This window comes from Balaenoptera ricei, chromosome 2, assembly GCF_028023285.1.
Source record: "Balaenoptera ricei isolate mBalRic1 chromosome 2, mBalRic1.hap2, whole genome shotgun sequence".
NCBI lineage: Eukaryota > Metazoa > Chordata > Mammalia > Artiodactyla > Balaenopteridae > Balaenoptera > Balaenoptera ricei.
This window is the reverse complement of record NC_082640.1, coordinates 73,105,454-73,118,503: the sequence shown is the minus strand read 5'-3', so window position 1 is coordinate 73,118,503 and position 13,050 is coordinate 73,105,454. Positions and strand designations below refer to the sequence as shown.

Genomic DNA, 13,050 nt, shown 5'->3' with positions numbered 1-13,050 from the left:
GCAAAAATCTTTTATTCATTGCTGAGCAATTTACATAAAACAGAAATCCTCCAAAATTTATTGATTCTATTATACCATTATATCTGTTTGTTGATGGAAGTTATTGCTATTGTATAGGTCTCTAAGCATTTAGTAGCCTTTAACAACATTCCTGTGACAGGTAAGTTTATTTAGGAAAATTGCACATTTCAGGTGGTTACTGCTCCAGAGAAAGAAGATGACAGTCACTAAATTTTGGCTCATGTCCCTGCTACCAAATGATGCTTCCAAATGGAGAGCACTGAAATGGCAAATTGTTTCTTTTGAGTCTAGAAAAGAAAAAGGCCTTTTTTTTTTTTTTGGCCACATCTGGGATCTTAGTTCCCCGACCAGGGATTGAATCTGTGCCCCCTGCATTGGAAGCGTGGAGTCTTAACCACTGGACCACCAGGGAAGTCCCAAAGACCTTCTTCTTTATGCTTATTACAATTTTGGTTGAATTCTGTGTTGCCTTAATGTAGTCAATATATTTATGTCATGAGATAGGCTCACTGTAGTGAATATACATACCTTAAAATTTAATTAACACAATACCCAGAATATAATTTCCATGTTCTAGTTAATTTTCTACTCTTACAGTTAACTGAACTCCTTTTTGTTTCAGCACTTGTTGAAAAATCGTTGTAAAATGTTTGGTTCCTTTATTGCTTTAATAAGTATACTTTAAATATAATTTAAATATCCTTTGCGTCAGGATTGTTGTTGCAGACTTTCTAGCCAACAAGGGGTAGCAATAGTGACAAGAGTGGAGCCGACCTGCCGCAGTCCTCACACATTTGTATGGGGTGCAGGGGCTCATGGTCAGTTTGCAAATTGTCCATGACAGAAGCATGGATATGATCACTCTGAAGATCATTTCTTATTGAGCAGTAGTCTAATGTTTCATTCAGGTATTCATTTATCTTCTTTTCTGAGGGTAGCATTTTATTCTCCCCTGATTACTTCTCCCCTGAGGCCTGACTGGCGTTATGAAACAAATAATGTTTTCGAATCAGAAGACCATTTGATTAGGTATCCATATGAGAGTTCACACTGTCAGTGTTGTAGGATTTAAGAGTAAGGAGAGATGGGATGAATAATTATCAATCATTGGTAAAGATGGCTTCTTTGAGCAATTGTTGCATGAACTAGACTTTGAAGAGTGAGTACCACTTACGTTCTACGGAGTGGAGGGTAGAAGGGAGAGTGACAGAATAAGTCTAACCCAGGCGGAAATACAACAAAGTACCAAAGAAGTGGAATAGAAGATACAGTACTTTGGGAGGAGGAAAAATTCAGAGTGGTAGATGCCATAAGATATTGAATTAAATACTTCCTAAGCTTAGTCATAAGTATTACTTTTTTTTGTATTATTAAACTCAATCCCTGATGGCTTATTTACTTATATTCTTCTTATTTTTCCTCCTCTTTGTGAATGTCAGACAAAAGGCAAAAGTTGGTTGGAAATTTTGGTTGACTTTAGTTAATTGAAAACTTGCTGTGTTCGTTTAAATGGATTTTAGATTTAGAGTATGATGTGATCAAAAACCTCATTAAGTATCTGGATTTCAAAATATCGTATGTATTTTTCTGATATACTACTTAAAAAAAATTATCTGTGTGGTTTTATTTTAGAAAATCCAGTGAGGGTTTGAAGAGTATAAACCCAGGTGAGAAAGCACCCTCTATGCGATTGCTGGCTTATGGTAAGTTAGAACTGCATGGCGTCCTAAAGATAAAAGATCAGACTTGACATAAAAGCCATTTTTATCTTTTTTTTTTTTTTTAAATTTATTTATTTTTATTTATTTATGGCTGTGTTGGGTCTTCGTTTCTGTGCGAGGGCTTTCTCTAGTTGTGGCAAGTGGGGGCCACTCCTCATCGCGATGCGCGGGCCCCTCACTATCGCGGCCTCTCTTGTTGTGGAGTACAGGCTCCAGACGCTCAGGCTCAGCAATTGTGGTCCACGGGCCCAGTTGCTCCGCGGCATGTGGGATCCTCCCAGACCAGGGCTCGAACCTGTGTCCCCTGCATTGGCAGGCAGACCCTCAACCACTGCGCCACCAGGGAAGCCCCATTTTTATCTTTTAAATCTTTGTAGGTTTCAAGTAGTATTTTACTACCGCATTGGCCTATTGGTGTACATTGTTTATTTTTCTAGCTTTCCAGGGCCCTTATGTAAAGGAAAGTGATTGCAGGTGACCATTATCTGTGTGTCCATTAAATATTAACCAGATTTGACAGTTACGTTTTTTAACACGTATACACTCTAGTTAACAATTTCTAAGTGATGTTATTGTTACCTTCTCTGGGTTGTTTCCATGACTTTGTCTGTACTGAGAGGACTCTTCATATTAATACAGTTAATACCTCTTTGTATTTTTCTCTCAGAATTATGGTTTAAAGGTTGGATCCGGGTCCCTAAATTGAGTCACCCAGCTTGACCCAGGGATCCCTCTTTACAATACAGTCACCCCTCAAGCTCAGTTCCATCAAACTTAATTCTGCAGATTCTGTTGTCATGAATTAAAGTCAGAGCTTCAGTATCGTATCCTTCTGTCTCGCCTATCCTTTCGGAGCCTTTCTGGATCTCTTTCTCTCCCTTTTCATTTCTCTGCTACATTTCACTGACCATTTCCTTTCCTCTTTTCTCCCCACTTCTCTCTCGGTTCATCATTTAGCCAAGCGCTTGCCTTTTCTGAGCCAGCTTTCCACTGCTCCTCCAACAGCATGTGCACCCTTTTTCCTTCAACAAAATAGTGTTCCTTAGTCCTTGGGAATTTGATTTGAAGAGAAATCACAGCATGAGTAAGGTTTAACAGTGTTTTCCTTCCTCTTTAGTTTCTGGCTTGGGCTTTGGAATCATGAGTGGAGTATTTTCCTTTGTAAATACCCTGTCTGACTCCTTGGGACCGGGCACGGTGGGCATTCATGGAGACCCTCCCCAGTTCTTCCTGAATTCAGGTATGTGTCTGGTAGCTGTGAATGTTCAGATTTATGATCTAAATGATCATCCTTAGTGGAGTTCCCTGGCTTAGGAAATGAAGTGAATAGAAATTTATGTTATACCTTCTAAAGGCAAGATACTGTTAGACACTGTGATGGAAAGGACCTAGGAAAATACAAATTACAGTTAGAGTATTGTAGAATTTTAGAGTGGAACTAAGCTTGCATAAAATTTATTTCTCTGTTACTATACTAACAGTGTTGCTGTATAGCTGATATATTGTAAGTGAACTTTTATAGGCTATATGCTTTTTTTGTTTTTGTTTTTATTAGTTTATATTTATCTTCACTGTAGCCCTAATTTTAATTCATTTGTCATCTTGGCCGCTTTTTGGAATGGGAAGTATAATTTAATCTTGAAATTGAGAGGAGAGAAAATAGTTCTTATTTAATGTGAGGTAATGTCATATATCTAAAAACGTATATTTAAACATATATATATTTAAGTTTAACTGTAACATTCCATCTTCCCTGTTCCTTAAGAACTGGGACACCAGCAGGAACTTAGAGTCCCTTGTTCCTCCTCACTCCTCCCCGACAGGTAACTGTTGCCCTGATTTTGTGTTATTAAGTCCCTGGGTTAGCCAGGTCTGAAAGTTAGGTTTTTAACATGTATCGATGTTTTACTTTGAAGGTAAAACCTGAAAGTTTTACCTTCATGTGTGTATCTGAAAAAAAAAAAAAAGTTTAGTTTTCTTGCTTTTGAACATTTAAAAATAAATTGTACTATATTCTTTTAAAAAAAGAAATTGAGAGGAAAAAAATAATAGATGAGTTGACCTTTATCCAAAGATGCAGGTAAAAGGACCAACCCATTTCAAACCGCTTTTCATCCACCAGATGAAAATTGTCCCCATGATGCAGTGGTCACACATTTGAGAGCTGGTAATATACATAATTAATATAAGATCTCTCCTAAATTACACAAGAAGAATCTTTTAAAAAATAGTTTTTAAAAACCCCACTGTATTTTTTTGTCTTCACAAGTTGTATCGTTGAAATAAGTGACCCTATGCACAGATTCTTTTAATTAAATCATTATTAATTTATCATCTGTACTAAAGTAATTTCTGTCTTCAAGGAGCTTATCATCTTGTAGAGGGAATAAGACCAAAAAAGTGATTAAGCGTTTCAATGCAGTTTAACATAATAATAGAAAAGATATAAGGAGGTATGACCAAATTAAACAAACAAATTGCTGCAGTAAAAAATTGAGAGACATGCTGCACGTTATAGTGATCCCCAAACCCAGTGGACCCTTGTTCATCATTTCAGTTCAGACCTTGGTATCTCCTGTCTAGATTACTACCATTAACTCCCACCCGGTTAGTCTTTCCTCAACACATTTTCCATGGGAATCCATCCTGTATACAGCCCCCCAAATGACTCGTCCCTGCACAAAAATGTATAAGGGCTTTTCAAGGCCTACAAGTTATTCAGGGCCCTTCACGTCCGGCTACAAGTTAGAGGACAGGAAAGTATGTCAGTGGAATGGGTCCTACTTATTTAGTTGCGCCCCCAACATAGCAAATTATCTTCCTTTTAAACATTCCATAATTAGAATATTTCTGACAGTCTTAAAAAATGAACATAATAATGAGTATTAGATTTTTAGAACAACTGTAATATTAATGCTAAAATCTGTTAGCGTCCAATATATGTTAATAAAACATAATCAGGAGGGGGTGTTACTGCTGCAGTTTTCTATATTTTCTTAAATCAGTCTATTAAACTGCTACATACACATTTTTCTTTTTTGGTTCTCAAATAGCAGTCTCCTAATGGAACTTATTTTTCTACCAGATTCTCTCACTAGATTGCGCTAATTCCCTTTTGTGAACTAGGCTGTTTTCATAAGATTGGCTTAAAATGATTCTTTTGGAAGAAAGTAAAACATGTGCTAGCAATTTGGGGATTGTATTTGTGATTTCTGTAAATTCAAAGAGAATAAAGTGTTGTAATATCTTTAGCTAAGTTAGGACGGCAGGCTGACCATGCTGTGGATGTGTACCTATAGAGTCAAGAATAGCTGTTAACTTTTATCATGTGCTAGAGTTTATTTGTTATAACATCATTCTTTGGAGCATAACCTTTGAATTAAACATTTAAGAAACTACTTATTGCGTTTAAAAATAATAACCCCAAATTTGCATGTATTTGTGTTTATTGCATATATTATTTGTAACTGCTGCTGTTTCCATGTATTTAGGCATGAGCTCCTTTTTAATTTTTCAGTGAAATAGTTTAACATACTCCATTATAAATGCCTAAGTAATAATCAGGAATATGGGGTATAATTAGTATGTCTATGTTAGTACAAGATGTACACTATATGATACCTGTATGTACATAGGTTTTCATGTGACAAGTCAGCATAGTTTACAAATTAAATGTATTATAAGTTAATTATTTTTGGTTGTAGTTGTATAGTAGGCTAACATTAACTTTATTAGAATCATTACCGTATCTTGGTTATTCTGTATAGAGGCAAGGTATAGGAATTGGAATTGTAAGTTCAAGTCTTACCCTGGCTCATTAATTTAGTATTTTGGGCAAGTCCATTTGATCATTTAATCACTCATTCCACAAATAATTAAGTAGTTTTATTTAACAGCCCAGTTAATGTTTACATGTTCCACTCATAGCAGGGAATAAAGACAAACAGCTGATTACAGCAAAGTGTGATAGATACCATGATGAGGAAGAGCCATGAGTGCGCGAAAAAGCTGTAACCCGCTCGGGTGGTATTGTACTTCTCCTTTGTAGTACTTACCGCATTTGTAATTAATTGATCAACTGTGTAGTTATTTGTTTATGTCTTTCTCCCCAGCTGGATGCTCAGCCATATAAGTGCAAGGACTGTCTGTCTTGTTCACTGCAGTATCCCCAGCACCTTGTGGAGTTCTTTGTTTCTAGATGAACTCATAAATATTTATTGAAAAAAAATGAAAGACAATGCTTATGGAGGAAGGGCTATCTGAGTAGAGATTTAAAGGATGAATGGTAGGTGGCAGGCAAAGCAAGGTGGTTGTCAGGAAAGAATGTTCCAGGTGGAGGGAAGCAGTCTTCCTTGTAGTCCTGGAGGTTAGAAAGACATTGTTCACGGGGCACAGGAAATACTGGACTTCCATCTAACCCCTCAATTTCCTCATCTTTCAGCAGAGGCAAAAATAATACCTAGCTCAAGGTCGTAGAGAATGAAATGAAATTAGAGAGTATATATTTAAGTGCTCTATAAACTGTAAAATAGCCCAAGGGTAGAGAATTTGGTTCTCGAAATGAAGAATAGAATTTAGAGAAAGGATAATTTCTCTAATTTATGTGGTATCTGGATTTATCACTCTGAATTGCCTCCCTTATGCTTTAGAAGAAAAATGTCTTTAGTACTCAGTAAGGATAGCTGATATTTTATTTTTAAAACTTCCCCAAACCATTTCATTTGTATTGGGTTGGCCAAAAAGTTCACTCGGTTAACGAATACATTGTCCAATGAAGTTCTTGGTGAAAATGAAAAATGTGTCTTTTATTTTTACTTGAAACTGAACGAACTTTTTGGCTAACCCAGTATTTTATTTTCTTAGCAGTGCTCTTATCTAGGTAAGGTTTTCAACTTTTCAGCCGCTAAACCTTTTACTAGGAGAAATCAGTATGGGTCAGATCACATGTAGAGTATCGTGTTCAATTCTGAGCATTGTGATTTAATAGGAATACTGAAGAACTAAAGTTGGTATAGAAGAACATCGTTAGTATGGTGAAAGATCTAGAAGTTGTATTATTGAAGGGAAGAGGAATATTGAGCTTGAAGAAAAATAAAAGTAAGGGGAATGTGGGAGATTTCATTTGTGTCCAAATTTGTCATTCTGCTGTAATAGAAATATACATCCACACCCTTGCATTGACCTCATGGTGACTAGAACGTACTTGCCTACCCCTGACTTTGAGCTCAGCCCTGTGACACGAATTGGCCAAATAGTGAACGTAAGTCACTAATTGGATGTAAGTGGATGTAAGTCAGAGACATAAAAAGCACTTGCATGGTTGTTTCTGCCCTCTTGGGCTCTGATCATGTGCCAGAGAACATGCCCCCATAGTTAATGCCCCCTTAGCCTGGACCACAGAATGAACAAGTATAGAGCAGACCTGGGCCCAACCTGAAATGACAAGGCAAACCCAGCTGTACCAGCAGGCTGCAGCAGAGCTGTCCAGCTGACCCCAGCCTCACTTAATCAGCCAAAGCACAGTCAACCTCTAGACCAGTGAGCATGAGAATAAATCCTTGTTGTTGTAACCCAGTGAGTTTTTTTCATTCATTCACTTTTTTCCTGTAGTATTTTAAGTATTGATATAATTTCTATAATACAATGTGGCAGTTTGTTAAATGTTTAAACTTTTAAGTGAAAGCACTTTTCATGCAAGACTGTCTCAAATAGCTACCAATTCCAGAGAGGTAGAGAAACTGTAGCATTGTTAATGATACAGAGAAAATGATCTGCAATAGAGCTTAATCTGCAATTCTTATCCTTTTCTGAATTTGTTAGAATCTTAATTTCTTATAATAAATTATCACAACTGTCACCGCTTATGACACAAGGATGCTCCATATACTGTAACGTGTCATTGGTTTTGTCACCAAATATATATTTTCATTATATGTTTTCATTACATCAGTAGTGTAATAGTCTTTCCTTCAAGCTTCTCAAATAACTGAGAATGGAAAATTATACTTTCGGAATGTCTTTTCCCCAAACCTTGGCCTGTTATAGGCTCTAGTAGCCTATGATACATTATCAAGTATGCAGAGCCCAGGTAGCCATCTTTAGGCAGAGTGCAAACAGGCAGCTCAGTGAATTGCTTCGCAGAGTGACTGAAAGAATGACACAGGCTGTGGCTCTTCCACATGTGTTCTAGGTCACCTTCTGTGACACATCTCTTTGCCCACATGGCTGGGTGGAGAGCCCATGCTGACCCCTTTGCAGTTCAGGCAGCCTAATGCCTTGTGCTTCTCTCTCTCTTCAGGCCTTGTGTCATCTTCACATGTGAATTGGTCCTTATTTTCTTCATCCACTGCTGCCTTTAATTTTTGGTGGTTTCTTTTGTGTGTGTGTGTGTTTAGTTTCTTTTTCTTCAATGAATCTTACAGAGATTTTTTTCGTAGTGTGATGAGCAGGATAGTACCCTGTAAAGATGATTTGCATTGGGAAAAGGTAATATTTTTTGAATACCATTCAACATAGTATCTTCCTTCATTTAGCCCCATAGGAATATATGTTTACCCACTATACCCAATATTTATAATTTGAAAGGAGAAAAAAAAAATCCTGTCTTCAGCTTTATTGATGAGCCTAGCCTTGCTCAGCAACCTCAGCTTGATCCTCTGCAGCTCCATGGCTGCGCTGGGAGGATGTGCTGGAGTCCTGGCATTTACTGAGCTGCTCCACGCGCACTTCTCACCAAGGACGCTCGTCACTACTGGGACCGCTTGTACCAGGTCACTCTTCTACCTCCCCTCAGCTCTGCTAAAGAGAATCACAATGTTCACGTCAGTGCTGCTGCTGTGCACAGTTTCTGGAGGAATCATTCACATTGTAACAGGTTTCATTGGTGTGCTCTGAGGTTTTCCAACACTATTCCTGGAACAGGTTTTAACTAAATTTCCCCAAACCACTTTTCTTACATGCATAGAAGTTTGGAAATCTTCATGGTTCTATGAAGGGATTAATCAAGCTTGAGGTTTATTTTAAGGCAGTGGTCCCCAACCTTTTTTGGCACCAGGGACCGGTTTCATGGAAGACAGTTTTTTCCCGGAGCCGGGGGTGGGGGGATGGTTCAGGCGGGAATGCGAGCGATGGGGAGCGATGGGGAGCGGCAGATGAAGCTTGGCTCGCTCGCCCGCCACTCACCTCCTGCCGTGCGGCCGGATTTCTAACAGGCCGTGGACCAGTACCGGTCCGTGGCCCGGGGGTTGGGGACCCCTGTTTTAAGGGATAGATCTGTTAGATTTTCTCATCTTTTTCATTCTAAAATACTTCACCAAACATTTACTTGAATATTTTCATTTACAAAGATCTACGTGGATATTTCCATCTTGAGAATGAATTGCCTTGTTTCAGATGGTAGGCTGCTTTTCCATCTCTCAGGAGACTTTCTCCTTATATTCAGTGGAACAGTGATTTGCAGTACTGCTGATTTACCAGCATTTCTGGAGGACAGAAGGCACGGATGGCATCTTTAAAGCGGGGTATCTCTGCGGTCTCCCTCATCTCAGTTGAAGCACTTCCATCCTTCCTGTTGCTCAGGCCCAAAACCTTGGAGTAATTCCTGATTCTTCTGTTTTTCTCGTTACTCACATCTAATCCAACTGCAAATCTTACCTCCCACTTCCATTTAAATCTCCATCCAAGTTCTTATGCGCTAGCTTTTGCTTTATATATGGAATCAGGAATGGATGTTTGAGAGATGCTTTGGAGCAAACATTTAAAGAAAAGGTAAACCTGATGGTGCTGAAACTACTCCAGGGCAGAGACAGACATGAGAAGGTCCTAGTTAATTTCATGAAGTCTGTGAAGCATTAATACAAAGTAATAGAATCCTGAGAGCCCACACTCACTGAATTAAGGAATTACACCCTAGGTTCCTGTGAGCACTGCCTTAGACCCCATGCTCCCAATGGCAGCTCTGGCCAGTGAGTTTGGCTTGGTTTGTTATGCAGCATTTTTGTGATAATAATTGACCTATAGAGAGAGTTTCAAGTATTTTTTAATGTGCCACATATGGAAAAAAAGAGTTGACTTTTGCTTCTTCAAAGGGCCTTCCTAGGCTTAATAAGCAGGAGCTGGAGCAGGGTTTCTCAACCTCGTTACTATTGACTTTTGGGGTTCTTTTTTCGGGGGGGCGTTGTCTTGTGTACTGTAGGGTGTTCAGCAGCGTCCCTGGCTTCTGTCCACCAGATGCCAGAAGCAGCCCACCCCCAGTGTGGCAACCAAAAATGTCTACAGACATTGACAAGTGACCTCTGGGGGCAAAATCCCCCCACTTGAGAATCACCGAGTTGAAAGGCCAGATTTGGTTTCGCTTTTAGAGGGAACTTTCCCACAGTGACTGTTTTGATGAAATAAGCTCCTAAACTGGAAGTATTTGAAGTGGACCCTGTGGGATCTGCTTTTTCATTGCACAGGGGACTAGATCAGCAACTTCTAAGGGGCTTCCCAACACTGACTCTCCACACTGATGGGCTAATTGGGGGAGGGAATTTCATCATTCTTTACCATCTGCTAGGGGGACTGTAAATGTAACATCGTTTCCTTGGCAGTCTGTTCAGCTCATGAACATCCTTCAGGAGCATTTTCATAAATCTGAAATGATATTTTGTATCATTATATTTGTTTATATTCAGATTGCTTTCAGGACATTTTCTTTTTGATCTGGTTGGTATTAAGGGACAGTACTACGCCTTTCTTATGGCTGTGTCATATGAGATGGTTTTCAAAATGTCTTATTTTTATCTGGGAGAATGTTACTTGTTTAGTAATATATGTACATCTACATTACAATAAACTAGGTCACAGAATTCTGTTACATTTTTTAAAGCAAAAATGTAAAGTTAAATCCTTATTGCAGGAAAGGCATTTTCAAAAACACTGGTTTAGTTCTGGGTCCTGACTTGGGCTAGGTCATTGGAGATCTCTCCAGGATCTGGTGAGTTTCTGCAGCCAAGAGGGATGGAGGAGAGTCTGTCACTTCACAGAACCTTGAAGTCCCAGACCCTTCTCTTCCTCGGAAAAAGCATCCAGAAGCCCTTTGGTAATCACATCCTATCTCTGGGCAGCTGAGGCTGAGCCTTGGCTTTGGGAAGTCCTCCTCTGTCTGTTGTTGCCACCATCCAGCAGCAGGCCTTGGAGCTCTCTGGCCTGGTTATAGAGATGCTCTGAAGTTGTCAGGGGAAGCCGGATGATAGCAGTTTCCATGCTGGCTGGATCCAGTATTAGGAGCTATAGCTGTATTAGGATCTATAGCTATATTAGGCCGTTGCCTTTGCAAGGACAGAAAAGTAGATATCAAGAATGAGGGAGAGAGGGACAAGCGTGAAAATGAAGATATTTATGAATCCGTGTGCTAGAGTGTTTGGGCTATGTTCAGGAAGGATTAAAGAACCAAATAGTAAATGTAGCATCTTAAAGATAACACTGAAACATTTTGCTTAGAAGTAGGTTAGATTGAAACATTCTCTACCAAGAGAATGTGTAAAAGATTATTAGAAAAGGAAGTGCATTAGCAAAGTATTGAAATACAATTTCACAAACAGATGTAAAATACTTGTTAGAACTCTTCAGCTTTCTGATTAATGTTCTAAAACATTAAAATTATGGGAGCTCTTTTTATTAATCTGGATTATAAAAGGATATAATTTTGATATTCTCATGGTTAACTTAGAAAAGTGTTTTTGTTTTTTCTACTTTTAAGAATATTAGAACAAAGCAATGGGAATTCCCTGGTGGTCCAGTGGTTAGCACTCCGCGCTTCCACTGCAGGGCACGTGGGTTCGATCCCTCGTTGGGAAACTGAGATCCAGCATGCCGCACAGCGTGGCCAAAAAAAAAAAAAAAAGAACAAAGCATATTTTAGGGTTAGACTCACTGAAGGACTTTTAGAATTTTATATATTTAGGAACATGACATGAGAAAGGTTTAGTAATTAAAAGATAGTACCCTAGAGATACTATTAACAAATCTTCATTTCTAGCTGCAGTTAATTCCATTTATTAGAGAGAAGTATCAAAATAGTATGTGTGTAGCTCTAGCTACATGTATGTGACAGAATAATTTAGATATCCAGGGCTCAGTTTCTGTTGGACCTCTAACCAGTTGCAGAGGAAACAAACAATAAATCCCAGTAATCTAAATAGCACATTGTAATAGTAAAGGCTTATGACTATAGAAGCTAGCCAGAAAGTAGTGCTAGCTGAATAAATAAGCAGTCAAGTAGGAATATACAATGTTTTAGTAAATGTCTGAGAGATCCTTTTTAGATATTGTGTTAATAAAACAGTAAACTGAAACGATGCGCTTCTTTTCTGAAAAGGAAGTTCCACGGGACTGTATTTTGTTCATCACCGTGATAGCCCTATTGCCTGGCCCATAGTGGGTGCTAATAAATCTTTGTATGGATTAATAAAAGAGGGGAGGAAGAAAGTAAATGTGCGAGTAATACAATGTCAGAGGAAGAAATAATCTACAAGAGTGAACAAGAGTGCATTTTAAAACATAGTCAAGTGCCCAGGAAGCTTGGATGAATGTGGTAATTGCTTGCTGCTTTGCTTTACTTTCCCGCCTGTTAGTACAAACTCACTAAATTAAAGGTCCTGGCTTATGTTCATCTTTGAATCTGGAGACCGTAGCACATAGTAGTTGTCATTTATTGAAAAACTGTGGTTGGCAAAGCACTGTTCTTCCCTGCGCAGCAACCCAGAGGCATTATTTGCATTTTAGAAATAAAGGAAACAGAAGCTCAGAGGGGTTGGAAGAGCTTGCCCAAAGCCACACCGTGGAGCTAGGATTCCAGCTCAGGAGTGTGTGACTCCAGAGCCCATAGGCATCATCTTCAGGCCAGACTCTCTAGGTGCTCAGTAAATGTGTGTGGAGTGTTTAAAAAAAAAGAGTAGGTATCAGGATGAGCTTACCAAGGAGATGGCACTGAGCTAGGTGTTAAATAAAAGTAAGATTTGGATGGAGTGAAATGGGTAGGCTGGTGGTGAGGGGTAGAGCATTCAGGCAAAAGGGGTAATCAGTTAAAAAACAAAAAGTGAAAACTTAGAGGCATAGACAGAGTATAAGTAAGAGTTCTGGTTTTCTTCCATGTAGGATATGTTTGAAGATTAGTAAAGGATAGTAGTTTGGGTCTAGGTTGTAGAGGGCCTTCGATGCTAACCTGAGATGCTTGGACTTTACTTTGGAGACAGGGTCAATCCATCAGAGATAATTTTTAGCAGGAAAGAGCCTTGCAAACAGAAATATCCTACCTAGAATTTGA

The 13,050-nt window shown here is 38.8% G+C and overlaps 1 protein-coding gene across 5 annotated transcripts in view; it reads left to right on the top strand.

Moving 5' to 3' along the window:
• Positions 1–13,050, top strand: part of APH1B (aph-1 homolog B, gamma-secretase subunit) — a 110,484-nt gene that overhangs the window by 5,109 nt on the left and 92,325 nt on the right. For all 5 annotated transcript variants that reach the window (XM_059913088.1, XM_059913087.1, XM_059913089.1 and 2 more), the window contains 2 exons: positions 1,654–1,724; positions 2,860–2,982. In XM_059913088.1, coding sequence (XP_059769071.1) covers positions 1,654–1,724; positions 2,860–2,982 — 194 coding nt within the window. The remainder of the gene's footprint in view (positions 1–1,653; positions 1,725–2,859; positions 2,983–13,050) is intronic.